The sequence below is a fragment of the Numenius arquata genome, chromosome 8, assembly GCF_964106895.1.
Source record: "Numenius arquata chromosome 8, bNumArq3.hap1.1, whole genome shotgun sequence".
Taxonomy (NCBI): Eukaryota; Metazoa; Chordata; class Aves; order Charadriiformes; family Scolopacidae; genus Numenius; species Numenius arquata.
The window spans coordinates 7,241,691-7,263,242 of record NC_133583.1 but is presented as its reverse complement, the minus strand read 5'-3'; the positions used below and the strand labels follow the sequence as shown (position 1 = coordinate 7,263,242).

Below are 21,552 nucleotides of genomic sequence, written 5' to 3'. Positions count from 1 at the left end.
CCTCTTGAGCAACAGGGTTGTCTCAAGCAGAGCAATGGGGCAACGCTGACTTCTTTTCATCCGATGCCATTTGGGGCAAAGCACCTTACAGTCAGAGAGGGAACAATCTGTGCCCTTGGTTTCACAGACCTGGGTGCAGCCCAAGCCCAACTTTCAGCCAAGTTCAGAGGGCACCGGCGGACACGCACATGACCTTCTGCTCATGGCCCCAGGGAAGGACCTGTCCTCCAGCCGGGGAGCCTCAGCAGGGCCACCAAAAGCAGCTCTGCAAATTAATATGCTGGTGCAACTCATTCCAGGTGAAAGGAGGAGCACAGAAAGCCTCATCTCAGGCTGTTAAAGCTCCAGAAACTTAATTTCCACCTTATTTTCAGAGCCTGCCATTTATTGAGCATTGTTAAGGAGACCCACTTCTCTTCTGCACCCTCTTCTTTCACAAGCCCAAGTGGAAGGCTTGGCAATACATCCTCACAGGACGCATACCACACAGCGTGTTGCTCTCTGCGGGGTCATTTGAGCACGATGTTAACTTGAGATTTTTATTTATTTTTTTTTTTTAAAGAGAAAATAGCCTTTTCAATTGAGCAATTTTTACTTTTACAGCAGTTACAGCCAACTGCACAGCTCTGTATCTGGTGCCCACCCGTGTAGGTCCTTCTGCTAAAGTGACAGCTACAGAGAAGTAGTTGAGAACATTTAAGGGAAAGATGTTTTGCCGTTTTGTGAAGCGTTAACTCTGCTCAATGCTTTTAAAGGACGTTACAACAAGTTGGCTGTGGACACAGACTTTCCAGCTTAAATTATGGATTTCGTAACGCTCTGAACATCACTTCTGGAAAGCAAAGACATTGGAGCATTTCTCCTCTGTTCTCGCCATGGTCTCCAAAGTCTGAACTAGGGAGATATTTGACTTATTTGTATAAGACAGTGGTGGTGTGTGTGGAGGGGGGGGAGGGGGGAAATCCTCATTCAATAGAAAGTTGAGGAAAACAAACCGGAGCAGCTGAGTGTGAAAATTATATGAAGTTCAAAGCCATCCAGTGTGAGCCTTAGGATAGAGAAACAGTCAGGCAAGTGCACAAATGCCTTCCACGTGTTCTGGATGGAAAGAAACTGAATTTTTTAAAGACTAACATGGAAACTGCTTTAAGCAATTTGTCATTTTCAATAGAGGTTCTGCAGTAAAAGAGAGATTTCGACAAGTTAAACAACTTCCTACCGGAGAGGATGCATGCGAAGTTTAAACTACGTCTTGCAGTCTTCTTAGAAAAGAAATATTTCTAATTTTGCCATTCAGGAAGACTTTGAAATGTCACTGCCGTTTGATTTGACCAGTCAAGAGGAAATGCAGAGTTGAGAGAAGGGGAAAACAATGCAAATACCATTCCGTATTTTTTAACTTGGTCTCAGGCAGCTCGGTGAGGGGGTGCTAAGCCGTGTGAATATTGCTCATTTACCTCCAAGAGGGGGAAACTTCAGACATATTTTCTGTGAACGTTACAACTTCAAGCTCACCTGGATATTACAAGGCATCAATGTGATAATACCATCTGAAAGTGCTGAGACTGAGAGCACCCTGTTGCTAAACTTGAGCTGGAAACAATGTTTTTATGGCAAAAAGTCCCCTGAACATGATCCACTGCAATGCATAATAACGCTGAGGTCTTTTCTACATCGGGGACTTTGAGGAAAAATAAATATGCAATAAATATTCCCCACTGCTTCTGCCGCTGGTTCAGACAGCTATCAGCATTCAGCAGTGCCGCTGCTGTGTCCGAATACAGCAAAGGTCTGTCCTTTCGAGGCCTTGATGAAGTTTTGTTTATCAGTTGGTGATGCGAACGGGAGGGTTTTGCTCAGCTGGGAGCTCAGAGAGGAGGGGGCTCTGCCTGACGCAGCCCACAGGTTGCTGGGAAGGTGCTTGAGGTTCATACAACCAGAGCAACAGGAGCAGAACAGCAGCAAAAATCAGCTGTGTGACTATTGTTTGTAAAATCTGCAATCAACACAGGAAAAAGAAGAACTCCAGTTTTGATTAAAGCCTTTAAGATGGCTAAAAAAAAGTCCCTAATTTTTTAAAGAGGTTTTTAATCTTCCTGGTGACCACACAGCCCTGGACATGGAGGGCAGGAGATGCTGCAGGCAGCAGAAACGCTCTTTGTCAGAAATCAACCAACAAATTGTATCCAGCACCTCCCGAAACGGGCTCCAGCCGGGCAGCTGATGTAACCTTCCCTGCCAACTCAATTGCACCATGGAAAAATATGTGTACTCCCAGCCAGGGGCAAGATCCCATCCGGGCAGCTACTGCTACAGCAGGCGCTGTACCGAATGAGAGAAGAATACTGAAAATAAAAGTTAACTGTGATGAGCCAGTTTGGGAGCCAGGGATTCCTTGTTTTCGCCAGCATCCTCAAGGTGAGAGCAGCCAGCACCGTTCCAGCAAGATGCAACGACAAGTCACCCACTTGGGCTCAGGGCTCACACTGGCGCAAAGCACGGCGGTCCCAAAGCAGGGCACAGACGACCAGGCTGAGTTACGTCCCGGCTCTGCTAAATCAATTTGAAATAGATTTTTGGTTAATCCGCTGCAACCTTTTAACGGCGATGAGCTCTTCGGGATTGTGACAACTTGCCCAGCTTTTAGGCAAACAGCAATTTCCACGCTGGTTTAGGCAAGCCTCAGCACCGATTATAGCATCTTTTACATGCAGACAGAAAAAGCCCTCTGCAATGTGTTACGTTAGCACATGCTTAAATTTAAGCACCCTCATTTTTACTGGGGCTTTTCTCATGTCTAACAGCTTCAGCAGATCCAGATTTGCACACTAACTGCTTACCAGTCTGCAATGTGACCAAGATACCCTATCCCAGATCAGAACTATTAAAAAAGGCTGTATTTAGCTCCTGGAAAAACTGATATGTGTGTATTTCCAGCATCAACTAATACAACTGGAAAATTGGCAACAGAAAACAAAAATAAATGGAAAAGCCACCTTGGACAGTCCTTAGGTCATCTCTTTTGCAGATAAAAATTTCAGTCTTTGACACGTTTTACAAGCACACAGTAAAAAACCTATAGGGTATTTTAAATGGAAACACTGTCGTGGCAGACCTGCACCTGAGCAGGACAGCCTGGCAATGCAGAAGGGAGCTCTTCCAGCCAAAGCAATTTATCCATTTCCACTGTTTTACTGTGGATCTGGGAAGCAGCAGAGCCCCAGAGCACAGCGATGGGGAGCAGAGATTCGTGGGTCCATGACCTTGCCACAAGCATCCCGACTGAGTCACACAGCCTTTGTGCCTGGCCTCCCCCCTCCAAACATCACTTGGGGTCTTTTTAGTCCTCACACTCCTTCTCCTGCAAAGCATCCAGGCAGGGACAACTCTCTCGGGTACACGCACTGCCTGGCACAAGAGTGGCCCAAACTTAATGAGGCTTGAAAGATTGCCATTGTGCATCCAAACAGTCACCACTTTTCCCACTCTCATAAAGGAATAACCTTCTGTTAAAGAGTAACTCTGGAATGAGGGATCTAAATGCCACTTTATTGCCTTTAAAATGCTGGAGACCTGTGTGCATGGTGAAACTGGGCACCTTTCCGAGATAGCGTTTATAGTTGTGGTCTACTTTTCCCTCCTGCACTCTTGAAATGACTCACAGGGACCAAAGGTCTCGATACCAGCATTTGTCAGGAAAAGGGAATCTGGACCTGCAGCAGCCGCATCACATAACCCACTTGGAAAGCAAGAGAGCTCTCATGAACAAGTCATCTTTCAAAAGCAACATGTTCCAGCAGATGATTTACAGGACAAGTATCGCTGAAACAGTTTCACCATGGGAACACCGCAGAAGCAAATTTAAATGTTTTTACAGGATCAGAGGCTGCCCATGCATCTCATGCTGAGGTAATGGGCGTGGGAACTGTTCTGGGCCACAATGGTGGTGGTTTCATACTCTTCCTTTTCAGTTTTTGAATACCTGTGCCAACAACAAATTTTGCCACTTATGGCAAAATCTGTGGCATTGGCTGTTTAACAGCCTGAACTGCTGGAGTCACGGAATTAGTTTCTGTTAAAAAAAAAAAAAAAAAAAAAAAAAAAAAAAAAAAAGAGACAAGAAGAGGAGATTCTGGAACTCTTCATTGAAGCAGCATTTGACAATATGAATACTAAAGTGCAGAAATTAAAAATATATATATATTCATATATGCACACCAGTCACATAGAGGTTCTACGAGCCTCACCCAAGAATTCAAACTATTTTGATAGGTGATACACAATGTTTTCACAAGCTCCTCCTCTTAGGCTGGGTGCAGGCTGTGTATAGATATAAAACTTTCCCCTATACGCAATGTCCCCGAGCAGTCAAACTTTGGACCAGGACAGCCCTGGTGTCCTCAACGCTCCATCTGGACTTTGCCCAGAGCAGTTCTGTGCCTCCCCAGAAAGCCAGAGACAGACAGTTATTGGGGTTTAATTGCCTCGCTCCACGTGTAGTAAACGAAGTTTCCTGCCACATGAAGGATTTATACAGACTATGGTTAAGTTCAGAGAAAAATACCTCCATGTGAAATTAGCTCAATATCAGCCTGTCCATACATCTTCATTAAAAAAAAAAAAAAAAAAAAAAAAAAAAACACCAAAAAACAACACACAAACAATAAACCAACCAAACCCACACAGAAAGAAAAAGAAAATGGGGTAACACGCCTCTGGTAAATGTCGAAAAGTATTTGTCAGCTCCACTCTCCATTTGGAAACAGTCTGACTGTAGGTGACAGGGAGGACTCCATAGCGCACACAGACTATACAAAAGTTGACAAAACACTATATACCACTGCTAAGTAAGTTTGGTATTTGCATATAAAATAAACACACGAAGTTTTCTGGAGTATGGGCAAAAGACAATCTAACAATAACCAAAAAAAGCCACCCTCTCCCAATAAACAAACAACTTACTGATTTTCTTCAAAAACAACTGAATCCGTGATCCTCTGCGTGCCCCACTGTGAACCCAGCAGAGGCCCTGGCCGTGCTCATGCAGACAGGCTGCTGCTGTTCCTCTCAACCACAACCAGCGCACATTAAGAAGATATTCTATATTAGTCACTTCATTGTTTAAGGAAAAATGCATACCAGGGAAAAGAGAAGGACACGATTCTTTGTTTTGCATCAGACTAATCCCTCTTTAGCCCTTAGGACAGGGAGAGAATAAAGCCTGGGCTGGACCGGTGGCTGCCAAAGCCCCATCAGGCGCCCTGTCCCGCAGTGCCTTCTCCAAGCGCCAGCCCTGCAAAGGGGAGATTCAGCATGGAAATGACAGTGTCCCCAAATCCAGCCAAACCACAGACTTCTCCTCCCCAGGAACACTGGGGATCATCTACCCCAGGGCTGCGCTGTGCCACGCGTCCCCCCAGCCGTCCCCATGGTGCGCAGGGGAGCCGTGCGGGCTGTCCTCCAGCAACAGCCTGGAGGAGAACGTGTTATTTTAGGCACCGCATCCTAACAGGATATTCAACAGCAAAGTTGCAACCCATATTATACATCGATGTAGGCATTTAGGGTTCCCAGAACAAGAAGATGTTGGTCTAGACTGCTCTGTCATCAGCTGGAAAGAAAGTCACGCTCCTGGCTGGTCCTGTAGAGACCCGCTTTTAGAGATGGCCTCAGCACGAGTAACAAATCCAGCCATGAACAGGGGAATCTTCCCTCAACCTGATGCTTTTTCTGCATGCACGTGTCTCCTGCTGCCCATCTCTCTCCTCCAGCCATCCTTGGGCTTCCCACAAGGCTCTGGCAAATCGTTTCTCTGCAGGTCCAAGGCCCAGGAGCACCCTCCTGTATCCCTGCCACTCAGATTGCTGAATGGGAGTTCTACACACGCTTTTGGGAAAGGAGGAGGACAGGCATGTTCCTTGCTATTTTTAAGAAAAGTCTTTTATTCTGCAGCCCAGGTCCTCACCTGTCCAGTTCAGCCTGTTTGGGAGGTAACTTTCCCCTCTCTCATGCATCCAAAAAAAAAAAAAAAAAATCTGAGACATCTGTGTCTGTCATCAGTTTGGACTAACACCCACTTAGCGCAGGATCTGCACCACTGGAACAAGAGAAGTTGAATATGAAAGTTGGTTTTAGGTTTTTGGTGGTTTTGGTTTTTTTTTTTTTTGAAAGTACACAATATCTGCACAGCTTTGTTTGTGTTGAGGGAGTGGCTGGATTTTAGGCAGCTTCTTTTTCAAAGGCTTTTTTGTTAATAACTAAATAAAAACCCCAGAGTTGAGGTTTTCCCCTTAAAAAACGAGCCACTGTGATTAAGGACATGAAGAAAGAAAAGTCGGCCTCTTCCCAACCTAATTGTACTGAGGCACTGACTTCAGGGCTCCAAAATTACAGATGTATAATCCAAGACAATGAACTCTTTAGTCAAGGATTAGCAAACCATGCAAAACTGATTCCTTATTCAAATGCCTTGCAATTGTAAGGGCATCTGTTCCACTTTGCAAGCCATCCCAAAGGCTTTGTTTGTTTTTTTTTCCTGTTCCATTATGAAGACAGGGCACTTTGCATTATTTTCACACCGTGTAATAAGTGCTATTGTTTAGTCTAACAGGGGACAGTCAATGAAATCCAATAAATATTTTTACCTTCTTTTTCTTTTAAGTTATGATACAAGCCCTCTCAAATACAAAAACAGGAACTGTTCCCAGTCAAAAGCCAAGTCTGTAAAAATGTAACACAAAACGTCAGGATCTGAAGAAAAAATTACTTTGTTTCTTCAAGGTCTACTAGGGGCAGTTAAAAAGAAAAAAAAAAAAAAAAAGAATTTATGTAGGTTTAAATAATATTACTAACTAAAAACAGTTCAGCGCAAATGATGCCAAAGTCAGGACTGGGGACCAGCAGAGAGCGTGGTGCCATCATTCCAGTCTGTAGCAGCAGAATAGCTCTGGAAACCATTTAAAGTGTCACAGAAGGGAGGATGGATGGAGTGTCTGACCTTTGGAAACCGAAGGGTGGATCTCAACAAAAATATCCCAGCTACCCTGAGCCACGCTGCTCCTGCAGGGCCAAGAAGGATGCTGGCCCACCTATTCGGTCTAGAAGGAAAAAGCAAAAAAGAAAAATAAAGGAAAAAAAAAAATCCAAATCTGCCAACATACCAGCCCAAGGTAAAAGCTGCCAAACTGCTCTGGAAACAGGCAGCCACAGCTCTCTATCAGATCAGTAGAAAACAAACTCTGGCCAACAGCCTAGGCTTGCGTTTGTTTCCCCACACCAGATCCTTGCGGAGAACCCCAAACTTAAACCATCAAATGCACCAAATATATGGATCTCTATAGGCTGCCGGCTCCAGCAGGACTCGGAGCCTCACCTGTCAAATGGCCACAACAGCAAAGGCAAAGCAAGTCGTGCGAGACCAAAATATAAAGTGAGAAAACAAAATATCAAGTGCCAAGAGAGACAGAGAAAATGATGATAGCGGTGAAAATTATATTTCTGCAGGAGCTGGTCTTGCAGGCTCAGCAGCGCTGTCACTCAGCGCCGAAAAGCTGCTGTTTGCTCTGTCCTGCAAGCGGTGCCTCCAGTGACAGGGTAACGGGAGCGGATAAGATCCTCACAGATCACAGTGGGGACGACCCATCCCTTCGCCCTTGGTGCAAAAAGGTCACTTAACACTCAGTTTCTAGAAGGCAAAACTAATTTTTTTTTTCCACAGCCAAGCTAGAGGAAAACTCTGCAGAAATACAGAGTGAGAGGATTCTGATTTTTGCTGTTCCAGTAGTTGGGATGCAGAGCTGGAAGGAGCTCAGATGGGATGGAGGGGTCTGAGTACTAGCCCTCCGAGTACCACTGGCTGCTCACGGTAAGGATCCCTGCCTTCAGCTAATGTTTCCTCCCAAACTCTTTACAGTCCTCCTATAAATTCATGGCACTTGCTCCTACAGAACCAGTCCTTCATGCTTTTCACCAAGAAATTTAAGTCACTTGCAGCACACAAAGATCAAAATCCATATGCCTTGATTTATGCATTCCACTCAAAGTCAGAAGAAGCATAAAAAAAACCCCAAACACCTGAAATAACTAGCAAGCATAGCTTGTGTCTGGACGAAAGTAAGGGAATATAAATAAAAAACGCGGTCAATTACTTTAAAAATCCTCACTAGACGTCCCAGGGATCCCACCCTTGCCCACAGCTCAGACCTTGCTAATGCGATAGAAAAAGCCCTCAAGGCAGCAGCATCTTCTCAGTTTCCACTGAAGTTACCTTCAAAATTAAGCGATGCTGAAATCTAACGAATGAGGGATGTGTTGGTCTAAATCATCAGTTCTGCACAGCTACAAAAGTGCTACTCAAAAGATCTTTACACCTTAATGTAGCTGCCCTCGGGCAAATGTTTTCCCTGTGCAAGCATACACTGTCAAAGGAGCAGGGGTATTTCTCAGGCATCAGATGGACTAAGACAAAAACAGCAGAAAGAGATCCATGAATGATTACAGCTCGAACCAGAGAAAAATGACAATCCCAAACACAATGAGCTATTGATGGTTTGGCTTCAAGCCTGTTAAAAGAAGTTGTTAAATTTCTAACAAGGCACAAGCAAGATGAATCTTGAATCTCACAATAAAAGGTCAGTAATTCACTCATGCAGGAGTTGTAAGTTGGTTTTAAAAAATAAACCAAAAAAAAAAACACAGGATGGTGTTAACATCTTATTTTGAAACGATGCTGAATGACTGCTCTAATTAGAATATAATTGTAACTTAATTGCACTGTGATCTGACTGGCCATAAAGAGGGAGCCTGGAGTCCCATCTCAATGGGTGGAAAGATTAACCTTATTGTGGAAAACATAATCCCATTTCATGCCATTGAAAGGATCGTATTAATTCCTGAAAATTTTTATAACAGTGAAGATGTGGCACTTAGGCTCTAGTGTCCATCTCTGGGGTGCTATCTCATGGCTCTGGAGAGGATGGATGACTGGTTTCCCACAAGCAGGATCAACTTCTAAATCCTGCCAAGTACTACACTGTAAATCCAGGCATAGTAAAGATAAGGTCTTCCTCAAAGCAGTATTTTAATATACAGACATGCACATTTCACGACTACGAAACGCGGTGCTACTTGAAAGAAAGCTTACTGATTTGTAGCAAAATATATTAGAAGCGATGTGAAAGAAAGATTCTGCCTTTTTTTATTTTACGTTTCAGCAGTGACTAGCCCTGCGCAACGCCCGGGGTCAGTGCTGAAAACAGGCCTTCATAAATCTAAAACGCATGAACGTCTCCCAAGTTTTTGCCTGGCAAATCTTTCATTCCACTTCAAATCCACTTGGGTCCTAAAAGAATTTGGGTCAAATGGAAAAACGACTTCCAGAATTCACCGCACAAGTGACTGGTGCTCGGCTACACAAGGAGTAAAGGAAAATGCTTTTTTGGAGCTCAGGCGTGAGGCTGCAGAAGTAAACTCCTAGGAAGAGTCAGAGCCTGCTCTCTAAACAGCTTCTCCCTTCGCTGGCCCAACAGAGGCAGTTGCCTGCACAATAAAAGGGAGGCAAACTCTGCTACGTCTCAGGGAGGGATGGGTCCATCAGCGCTCGCCTTCCCCCTCTGCAACGCCAAGCACCGGCGTCACCCACGTAGCGTGGGATGTTCGGCGTCACCCATTAAACTAACAAAGCGACACTCTGCTTCCCAGTGGTTGCTAAACTACCGAGCACGCAAAAATTTACAGATGCATCCACGTTTGTTTTTTTTTATATTCTACCAAAAAAAAAAAAAAAATCCAAGACAGCAATTCCCTCACAAGCTCTCTCGAGAAAATAAAAGGTCCAAATACCAGCTCAGGCAAACTTTAGAAAGAAGCTGGTTTCCTTTGACTAGTACATGCAGCTGATTTCAACATTTCATGATCGCCTCGTATAGCAAATGCCAGCCTGACATTGAATTGTTGAGTCACTGCACCATATTTCAGAATTTATCTTCGGGTCAAGTTAATGTTTGAAAAGAAACAAACGCAGCTGATAGCGCTGGGTAAACAGTGACTGTTTCTGTTTGGGATCACGCCTGCTCCTGTTTGCCCTGCGTAGGGCTAAAAAAAAAAAAAAACCACCAAACCCACCTCACAACTTCTCTGTGCCGTGGGATCACCCCAGCTGCAAAGTGCTACGAAAATTATTAATTGCATAAACTGACCTCAACACCTCCTGGTTTAAAAGCGATTGGTTATTTAGAGCTTGGGATCCTGAGACTTTTTAGGAAAGCAAAACTTAGAGAACTAAACAATTTTAAAATAAGTGTACAAACATAATAGCTTTGACAGTTTCCCACACCAAGCATCTGGCTCGGTATGATTTGTCACAGGTCCTCTCAAGGACCAAAAAAATAAAATAAAATAAAAGGCTGCAATCTGCAGTCTCTCTGAACGTGCCCATCCTTCACCGAGGGAGAAAGAAAACCCAGATATCTTGCCTTAAAATATGGTCAATTTGTTATAGGTACGGTCTTAATTCTTCCCTTGTGAAGAATGGCGTGATAAACTTTTGTTCTGTTGTGCCAGACTCTGTTAATCGAGATTTTATTATTGATTTATCCAAGTGAGCTCTTTTGTAAAGTGTATTCAGGAAAGCCCCAATATTCTCAATACAGCCGAGAAGTCATTGTGTTACGGCACTGCAAGCTTTACACTACAATACGTGACCATTGCTCCTATAATCCAATCTATTAATTCTATACTCACAGACCAAGTAATAATAAAACTGCATTTATTAACTCCACGGGAGTTAATTGCCAATTTCATCAGAATTTAGGCACAGATGTAAGATGGAAACAGTCAGTCATAAAAGCACTACAAGTTAACTGAGGTTTTTTCACACATTTGACAGTTCTGAAAGTTACTAAGATACATGGCAGCAGATTCTCCCTCTCTCTCCCCAGAAAGCAGGCAACTATACTGGTATATTTTTCCCTCAAATGCAATACCAAAAAAAGGGCGCATATGGGGAAAAGAATGGAATAGCTTTGTTAGAGTGAGAAAAGCTAAAGAAACTTTTTCTCAAGGGGTAAGGGAAGGACCAAGAAACCCCATAACGAACAGTATTAAATAGCGTTATTCCAATTACGAGAATTCATATAGGTTACCCCTTTCTGTACTTTGTGGGAACCTACTCAAACTTACAACTCACAAAAAAAGAGGAAAAATATTGCATGTGGGCCTGTAAGTCTATAAACCCTGGTTTAATGATAAAGCCCGTGCATAGCCCGTTCCACCTATCTTTCACATCCTCGTCCCTTGTCTTCCACCAAGTGCAAGGTCAAAACAGCGATTTTCTCTGTTCATGCTTCCAGATGACTGACTTATTTATAGTAAATTTCCTGTTTTTCCAGCCTTGTAAATGTCATACAAAATAGAAGAGGCAATAAAACGTATACATTTCCAGGCTAATATTGCCTTAGCACTTCAGCACCAGTCCATTAGGCACTAAGAACTGGGAAGAGGAGGAGAATCATAGTTAAAAATGTGTTTACAATCTTATCTTCATGCTTCTTTGCTGTCTGCTCTAGTGCTGCGCACCTCCTGTTAAATGACAGTTGCCATGCCCATAATGAGATTTTTAATCAGCACAGAAGTAATGCATTTTAATTAAAACACTCTCCTTTTCTATGCTTATGATCCTGATCCACGAGGGAGTTCCCCTGCTCTGCGCAGAGCGGCGCGCAGATGCCAGGCTATCATTGACAGGCGCAGGGAACTGCTTTCCGGACCACAAAAATATCGAATGATTTCAAAAAATATGCTTTTCTATTCTACTTTCTTCTCTAATAAGGCATTAAAAAAAAAAGGGGGGGGTGGGGGGGATTGGAGGAGGGAGTGCGCACAGAACTACAATCCCCTGATTAGGGGCTTGGTTTTGGCCTCTGGATGAGGATGGTCCAGTGTTTGAGTGCCTGCTCTGATTCCAGGCAGGCTTTTGAGCCTTTTTCTCCCAACTTCCAGGTAAACCCAATCAGCATGCTGAAACTCGGCTCTCTGCCCCTTCTTCTGACCATATCCTGGAGCTGAGACACACTTACCACTAAGTTCTGTCCCTTCTGGTGTATTTCCATGACATGTTTTTATTTAGACTAAAGAGTGCTTCCAAAATAACAAAAAGTTTAATCACTTTTTAAGCACCTTCTTCCATCCACCAACAGGGATCACATTGCAACATCAGAAGCTGTACTTTAACACTTCTGCTAAAACAATCAGTATGCAAAAAAAAAAAAAAAACCCAAAAAAAACACACACACACCAACCTGCCTAGTTTCCTCATACTTTTCTCTGTGCTTTTCTCTGCCTGGGCAGGGAAACCAGCAGGCTCAGTTTCCCTCCCCACTTCCCAGTGAAGCCGAGAAAACGCAACAGGGAAAAAACCGCATTTGTTTAAAGAAAACTGGTTTTGTTGCGAGTTTGACACTGTTTGCTGGAGTATTTTTACTGACTCTTGGAAATGACTATCTGTGCTTCAGTTCTTCAGCTCCGGGGCAGTTTTGAGCTGACATCCCAGAAAGGGGAGCAGGTGGCGGAGGGGGACTGCACAGCTCAGCTCAGCTCCTCTCCAACACCCCATCGCTACGATCTGCTCCGGAGGTTCGAAGGATGGCTGCAAACCAAGAGCCTGCAGCCCTCTGGCTCTGCTCGTCAGTGAGGCTAGGGACAAGACTTCAGGTGACGGTCCTGCCAGCCGAGCATAAATTTTGTCAGCAGCAACCAGCTGGGTTGAACCAAGTACAGGAAAAAAACCCTCTCGCACCACCAGCCACCGTAAAACCCCCAACTTAGGGATGCATACATGTCTGGGTGACAAATAAACTTTCCCCTAAGGAATCTCTTGGGTGATCCAAAGAAAACTTCCCTTTTTTCCTCCTCTTGGAGCTGACCCTGGGGTGCTCCTCCACCCCAGACACCTCCAGATGTCCAGCCGCAGTCCTGCTCATCCTGCCCTTCCGACCATCCTCAGCCACAACGCTAACAGTCTCCTGGCACTAAACTCAAATCCTGCCCTGGAAATCACAAGCCCATTAGCCAGGCCTGTTACGCTAACCTGTTGAGCAACTGTTGCGTGTACACGGATGTGAAGTGGCTTTTTTTTAATCTCACATGGGAGGACTCTTCCTATCCTCTTCCGTGGCCAAACGGGAGAACTACCTGTGCGTGCCTTCACCTGTGTGCTGCGGGGCTGGTTTGCCCTCACCTAGGGCAAACCAGTCAGGGGGGAAAAAGCAAACCCAAGCTGACTTTCAGCCAGGGAGGGGAACTGGCCTGGCAGGAGGGTCACAGCTTTTTCCCATCCCAGGACAGGCAGACGACGATCACATGCTGCACTTTTTGAACAAGACTCCAGTCATCACCCAGCAGCGCTCAAAAGGATGCTCAGCTGCTGGAGGAGGGAATCTCTCCCACATTCCCCCAGCTGCGGGTCTGCTGGGGAGTCAGCTGCTCCAGGGGTCAGCCCCAGACACAGGGCTCCCCCCACGGCACCCGTGGGTGCCCACGCAGGGACAGCTAGACGCTCCACAGTGCCTTCGGGGAAAAAGTCTCACGCAGTTGCTCGCTGTGCTTAACGCAGGCCAGAAAACTGCAGGGAGACTCCAGGCTGAGCCAGGACGAGAAGGTGCCCACGGTAAAGGTGTGCACACGAGTGTGTGCAAACGCGGGCGCACCGCCACACGCAGCGTGCGACTCCCTTTGGGGTCCTGTGCTGCCCCGAAGGGCTAATACTCGTCTCCCCCTTCCGTACCGCACTCGCCCTTGGCCACCCAGCACCACGGCAGAGGTCCTCCACCTCCCCCGCGGGGCAGCGCGGAGCGGGTCCCCCCCCGCCCCGTTCCTCCGCGGCCCCGCTCGCACCTTGTCGGACGGCTTTCACCACGATGGGGTCCTTGCAGCTCCGGATCACCTCCAGCACGTCGTAGCGCGGCAGCCCGGAGACTCGGACACCCTGCACCTCCAGCAGCAGTTCCCCCTCGCTCAGCGCCGCCTCGCCGTCCCCCACCACCGCGCCCGCGTAAGGGAACTCGCCGTGCTCCGCGCCGCCGAGCAGGGTGAAGCCCAGCTGCCCGCCGGGCCCGCGGGTGAGCGAGCACTGCCGCACCCGGCTGGCCCAGTGGTTCTTCTTCTGGACGACCCGCGACATGGTGCGGCGCGGCCCTCCGCGCCCGCGGGAGCGCGGTAAGCAGGTGCGCAGGGGGTGCCGACCCGCCGCCTCATAGACCGCGCCACCGCCGGCCCCTCAGGCCATCCCCGTCGGCGCCGCGCGCAGCCCGCATGGCTCCGCGCCCGCGGAGGGCACGCGCCCGCCCTTCGCCGTCCCTCTCCCGTCTTACTTAAAAAAAAAAAAAAAAAAAAAAAAAAAAAAAAAAAAAAAAATTTAAAAAAAAAAAAACAGCGCTGAAAAACCCGGCTCTTCCTCGCCTTCCCGCGCTGCTGTTTTGTTTTGCTGCGCGGGGCGCGGAGGCGGCGCCTTTAAGGCGCTACAAAGCCCCGTTTGTTTTGTTCCACTCGGGTCCGTCCCGCTCCGCCGCTCTCCGCTCCGCTCCGCGCCGCCCGGCGCAGGCGCCCTGGCACACCCCGCCCCGCCCCGGCCCGGCCCCCGCCGCTCCCCGCTCCCCGCCCCCGGCGCGGACGGGATGGGATGGGATGGGATGGGATCGGCCCGGCCCCCGGCCCTCCCCGGTGTCCCCCCGCCCCGCGGCCGCGGTGCCGGTGCGCGCCCCGTTGCGAAGGGCCCCGCTCCCGCGGAGAACTTTTCCGAAGAGAAAAGTCGGTGTCCCGGGTGAAACCCCGCGGCGGGAAACGTTCGCCTCCGGGAAGGGGCTGAGGAGGGGTTCTCCGCTGGGAAATTCAGCCCCTGGAGATGCTCCTCGTGTTGCGGGGGAAGAGGGATGGCGATCCTTTGCCTTCCCCAGAGGATTTCGAGGGTTTTTTCCAAGTTGCAAACCTCCGGGATTGCTGCTCACCTTGTGCTTTCCAGGGGGTTGTTACTGGAGGGGACACGACGAAGCTCAAGTCCCGAGGAAAAACTTGCACGAGCCCATCGTTAAAGTGGTCTCAAAGCGCTTGCGTAAGCTCTGAGTGAAAGCTACGCTCGTGTCCTTAGCTCACCACTTCTCAATATCTTAGTGCTTGAACTTGCGATGTTAACGACGTTCTTTCTCACGCGTTATTTCCCCCATGTAACCGTTTAGAAGCTGGAAGGACCTATAGCAAGGTCTGTCCTCTGAGGAACGGGGCCGTACATCCGTTCGTTTGCCCTTGGCCACAACTCTTCAAAGTTACCCAGAACTGGTGCAAAACCCCAAAAGGGGAAAGTAAGTAAGCGTGCACGTACCAGCTGTCCCTTCCAGGTCATGCTCCGTGCTTCCAAACCTGGAAGCCAGGCCTCATTTTGAGCAGTCTTATGCATGACCGAACCCCTTCCAGCAAGGAATTCAGTTGTCAGATGTGCGCGCGCCCTATTTTGCTGCTAATCGGGACTGAGAAGTGACACAGGGAAACAAAGAGCCTTGGCCCCCCCCCTTGCGCTGCCCCGACGCGCTCGCTGCCAGCACAGCCCGCAGACTTTCGCTGCCGTCCACGTCGCGCTCTCGTCTCGCATCTTTCAAGCCATGCGTGTCCCGAAATGATCGGTGATGCAGGGGAGCCGGCGGGCTCGGAGAGCCCGTGTGCGATCGCTGGGGATGGAGCTCAGCCTAATGTCCTCCAGTGCTCAGAGACCTGAGAAGGGTGATGGGGTACCTTCCCTGCCCTTACGTCTGTCCTAGATGAAGTAGGGGAGCCTGTCCTTCCCCCCACCCTGCATCCCCATCGCTCCTTTCCCCCAGCTGAGATCTTTCATATGGCTATTTCACAAAATCCCCATCGCTGCGGGCGCTGCTCGGCAGCCACAGAAGCCACGGTCTCCGGCCCGAGTGGCACGGCCACCTCCAGGCAAGGGGACGGGAACGCTTTGTCCAATGTCAAGCAGCACAGCAGTGAGTCAGCTCTGTCCCCTGTGCCTCAGGCACCTCTGTCCAGGGAAGCAGATGGGATTGCCAGCGCTCAGGAAGTTAGAATAAGTACCTGAGCCCCTTCCAAGGAGCGGGGCAGAGCCTGCCTTCCCGGGTATGAAGGGCAAACGGACTCACGAAATTCAAATTACCTGCTGTGTCTAGCCCTTGTTTTCTTCCATATCTCCAAGAGGTTTCTCTCCATTTGGAACTTTAATACTTAATTTTTGTGCTTAAAGCTGTGCTCATCCCCTGTGTTTGAGCAGCGGTAACTGCCTTACATCTTCTTTCACTGGCTCTGTAACCTGTTGCCCAATTTGTCACTTTTAGGACCACGGCATGCTTTTTACTGTACTTTGACCAATAAAAACCTGGATCGGTGATCAGAGGAATAAGTGCTCAGGAGGCCTGTGAGCCCTGAGGAGCGGTGACATGGCTAGCGGGGAAGGGTTCCTATCTCATCTGCGTGCCAGCTGGTAGTTGTGTCACAGGCGTGAGCTCACAGCGCAAGGAGGCTCTTGTTCACAGCCGAGAGCTGGGTGTGACGTATTTTCATCACCATCGTTTTGCGGGATGTGTTATGCGACAGCTCTGCCAAGCTAAAATTCATCTGGGATCCATGTGAGTATCACATGAGCTGTGGCTGCCCTGAATAGATCTTACAGAACTACTCATGCCTCATGGAAAAATCTTTGAAAAACACCATTTAGAAAAATAAGTTTTGCTAGTAAGATTTATGAGATGACAGATTTCCAAGGGCCATTTTCTGTTTGCTTACAAACACTAATGCAAGTGTGAGCTGTTCCGGTCGTAATCCTAACGCTGTACTCATGTCTGGGCCACCGTGTTCCCAAAAATTGTTCTTGCTGGTAGTTAACAAAACCCTCACACCTCAGCCAAAACTTTCTCTTGACTTTAAGACTTTCTCTCCAGTTTTCCTCCATGACCAGCTTCTTACCATTTTATCTCCTAGTTGCATCCGGTAAGGAGCAGTTGATGAAGCGGTTGGTGAAGCATCAGGATAGCTCTAGATGCTAGAAGCTGGCATCACTTGTAGCAGGTCAAGTATAGCCAAGATTTTTTATCATCTTCATTCCTGACCCTGCGACTGCCCAGCAGCTCACTGCTGCAACGAGATGATTTCGGGACATCACTGCTCCAGCCACCTCTATTAAAGGAAACCCTTGGTCAGCGCTTAACAGTGTGGAGCCCATGACAGGGCTGCTCCTGCCCAGGAGAGTCCCTGACACCAGCCTAGTAGATAATCAGATCGTTACACCGTACAAAAACCTGCATTTCAGCAGCGCAGCGTGGCCTCTCTCCCAGGGGAGGGTGGTCCTGCCTTTGCAGGGAACTGATTTCATGATTAACAGACCATTTTCATCTCTAACTGCAGTTCTAATAACAGTACCCTCCTTTTTGCAAGGGTCTCTGAGCACTTTATGAACATTCATTAATGAAGTTTCGCAGGGCACCTGGGGAACTGCTGAACATTAACAGGGGGCAGGGAGAAGTTCAGGCACATCCCTCACCTGAGCAAGGCTGGCTGCAGCTGTCCTGCCTCACCTGCGGCGGCTGGTCCAGCATCATCTCATGTGGGACGGCACGCTTAACGGCTCACAGCCCACGACAGCACGGATAAAACCTGATTCAGGCCAGCTCAGAGCTTTAAGCAGAGCCCAATTCCCTTACTCTGTTATCTCCCGTCATCGTGGTTTGGTGGCCCATCTGTCGGTAGCCTCTAATCTGTTGGGATGAGTGAGTTGATGTTTTCTTCCTCCTTCAGAAGGTACCCCGCATGCTTTGGGTCCCACTGCAAACACACACCAGCAGCTAAAATGCTTCTTTCAAATAGGATATCGACCCTCGGTCTTGGTCTCATAAGCACCTCTGAAATTTCATGCTGTGCCCTGGATTTTAAAATGGGTCAAAGCTCCCCCAAGCTTCAAATCATTCTGTCAGATTTCATACTAAAACTAGAGAAAACCACAGTTTTACTGGTTTGGGGATAAAAAACCATGTCTAGTGTCTGAGAATGTTGTGGGTTTATGGCAGCACAGAGCCATGTGCTCCCACCAGAGAGCATAAAAAAAAAAATTATGACAACGATTAAGGCTACAAACAGAAGTACAGATTATTTAATACAGGAGAATTTATTCTTAATTTCCAGCTACAACTAAACCCTCAATACTCTGATATCAGAGGCCTCAAGGCTTTGAAAGCCTGAGTATGTGGATCTTGGGAGAAAAAGAGACTTTACGCAAGGTCCAGCCTTTCAGAGGTTGAGGTTTCCTGTTGGTACACTCATCCTACCAGTATCTGTCAGTAGGAAAACCACGCACCGCTGTATTTCCCAAACAGGAATTGTTGTTCATAGTAATCCCACCTAACTTTTATCAGAGAATTTTTTGTGTGGCATCCAGTGTTTCTGGAGAAGCTGGTGCTGCTCTCTGGCAGTGAGGAGGAGCTGGGATGTTGCTGCTTTGAGTCCTGGCTCTGGCAAACGTTTCAACTGATGACCCTACTGCAGATACCGATTGACCACTTTATTTGTAGAAAACCTCCCAAGTGTCAGGACACAAGGAATTCTGGTTAGAGCCACGGAGCAGCCAGCGCGGACAGATACTGCCTAAATTCATTTGCAGAATTAGGCCAGCAAGCTCCATCCCCAAAGGATGGACATCTCCAGCCTCCCACAGCAGGGTGGCTGGATCACAACCCATGGCTCGCTCCCCAGAGTGAATCTGTGACCACGGGATCCTAAGGAGAAAAAGGCACCTCACCCCTTACTGGGATCCCCTATGTCACCTTCCTCTACAATTTATTTCAATAATATCACACACAGTGGAATATAAAGCTGAAGATCAATCTCATAACCATATTAAGACACTCTGGGGTGTATTTTATAGGGCCATTAATACACTTCTTGGGTGGTTAAAGTCACCCACAGCATAAATTAATGGCTCCATAAAACATACTCTGTCGTATCCTATGGCTTCAATAACACACAACAGGCTGGGTATATTGGGATGTTGTTGAGTTCATTGGATGGAAGCACAAGGGCACAGAGTGACTGCCTGGCAGCAGGTACACCCTCACAGGGATGCTGGCCTCGGGGTGTCTTACAGACAGTGTGAAACCAACAGTCATTATAAAAAGCAAGATCCTAAAAAAAAATCCTACGCAATTAAAAATTGTAGATCTCATTAGCTTTCATTAGCATTTGTGCTCCCTGAGTTTATTAGTCTTTTTCAGGCGTATATTCCCTGCAGAAGCTGTTGCTATTCCGGGATATGATTGCTGTGGGTGCGGCTGTTTGGCAAGGAGGGAGTCAGGCTGCTCCCAGCCTTGGAAAGCGCCCGAAAAGTCCGGAGCGGAGGGGAGAGGGTACAGCCTGTTGGTTACAGCAAGGATCAGATTGGCTTTGCAAAGGAAGCAGAGCTTGCCACATGTTTCAACTTCTATGAATTTCAGGCAGATTTTATGGGAGTGGAGGTCTGGTTCACACAGGAGCATTTCCAATCGCTATTTCCAAAAAGGAGAAAAAAAAAAAAGAAAAAGAAAAGTCTTGACTTTTCTAGTCTTTCTTGACTATGATCTAGTCATAGAAGGAGCAAGTTCCTGCCCCTAGTCTGGTAGATATTAAGTCACATTCTTCCCTAGGAATTTTTCTTGTGCTATTTTAATGGTTCCACATGAGTTACCAGAGACTTTTCAGCAGACAATAGCTCTGCCCTGCTAAGATAAGCTATCCCAATTCATCTGTCTCCGCTGATAAACCTCCCCCCTTTCTGCTTCTGCTGCACAAAAAGGAAAAGGACTCACATTTGTGCTCAACTCAACTGTCCAAGGCACTAACACTTGCCTAAGCTCACTTCAGACCCCGAGAGTCTCATTCTCTCCTCCTTTGTTACTCTCCTCCTTCCCTCTGCAGATACATGGAGACTCACTTCGCATCCTCAAACGTCACCACCAGCTCTTCCGAGACTAACGGAGATGCCGTTCCCTGTCCTTCCCCTGCTTTCTACACAGTACCACTTCTCTGACGCACACTCTGTATCTTCTCTCTATTTTCTCTATGTATCTTCAAGGCATAAAACTTGCTATTCATTCCCCCTAAAAAATCCTGAAAACTAGCAGGAGACAGCTAAATCAGGAAAGACTTCTGCTGTAAGTCTTTATGGCGCCATAAAGAAAAGGCAAAGTCTGAACCTTTCAAAGATGCTGCGTGTTGAGTAAGTTGATAGTCCCTTGTGATGGATGTGTATTTGAGTCTGATGGCTTAAATATAAAAAAAAAAAGCAGGAAGAAAAAGCTTGGAAAAAACTCACCTCTCTCCCATAGCACAGCCTGGTTCAAACAGCATGTGTGGAGCTAATTAAAGGTGTCAATCTCATGATTTGGTTTGAAAATAAAACTAGCCACAAAGGCTCAGCTTCCCAAAACTAACTGGCACACAGGATTGAGTCAGTGCAGTATCTTGTCCACCAGCTCCACTATGCAGGGATTCTTCTCGAAAATGAAGAACTGAAGCACAGAATCATAATAGAAATTCTGTATAAAGAATAAACTGCAGAAATCCCTTCCCACCCAGTAAAAACTCTAAATGGGGAAAAGATTTCTATGATAGAAAATTGATTTCATCCTTACAAAAAAATTGCTCAAGTACCCTCAATACGATTAAAAGAAATATATTAGTAAGTAGCAATAAAGCAGGATGACAGGACAAGCTGGGGTTTTGGGAAGGAGTTCCTCTGGAGCAGTATCGATGCGCTCTTCCTTCAACAGTGAGGAATAGCTGGGAGGTCCCTCTCTGGATCATAATTATAATTCTGGCAAAAGCCACGACAGACAAGGCAGCAACACACAGCACGGCCCTGATCCTGCAGCCATCTGGGGACTGGCTTTACTTTGCTCATGAGAATAATTTACAGGCATCAGACAAGCCACATGTGTAAGGCTGAGCACACACATAAATGTTCTCAGAAGCAGAGCCAATTAACACACCACAAGATATCACTCAGTGATTTAGAAGATATACAAACCCTGTCTTGCTTTTTGAAGCACTGAAGCAGAAGAATTCATGGCGGTGTCTGATGCTGTATCTTCACAGAGATGTCCCTGATCAACTTACTGCTTGCTGGTCCCACAAGAACATCTTTACGCTGAAGCAGCATCTATTGAACGTACGGGCTTGGTCCAACAAAAGCAGCGTCTTGGATAGGAGGCGCTACCCCTGCGGTGCCATACCCCCTATGGAAAGATTATGATCATCATTACTATTTATATATAATAACAGCCAGAAGCCTTGGCTGGGATAAATGGCTCCCAGGGTTAACTCGGCCAAACATAGAGGGAGATGCTCTGTTTCTCCAAGCAGCTCCAAAGAGGAATCCGGGGCCTGGGATCAGGTCAGTGGCAGCTGGGATTAGGATTCCTGACTCCCTGCCTGGCGTCCTAATATTAGCTCGCATTGTCTCCCAGACCCTCTCGTCATTCTTTCGCATGAACTGCGGGCCCAAAT

General features: G+C 47.1%; 1 protein-coding gene across 1 annotated transcript in view; it reads right to left on the bottom strand.

Moving 5' to 3' along the window:
- The window catches only part of MAGI1 (membrane associated guanylate kinase, WW and PDZ domain containing 1), a 358,453-nt gene extending 344,277 nt beyond the window's left edge, over positions 1-14,176 (bottom strand). The window contains exon 1 of the mRNA XM_074152607.1: positions 13,891-14,176. Within this exon, the coding sequence (XP_074008708.1) occupies positions 13,891-14,176 (286 nt within the window). The remainder of the gene's footprint in view (positions 1-13,890) is intronic.
- Positions 14,177-21,552: the final 7,376 nt, after the last annotated feature.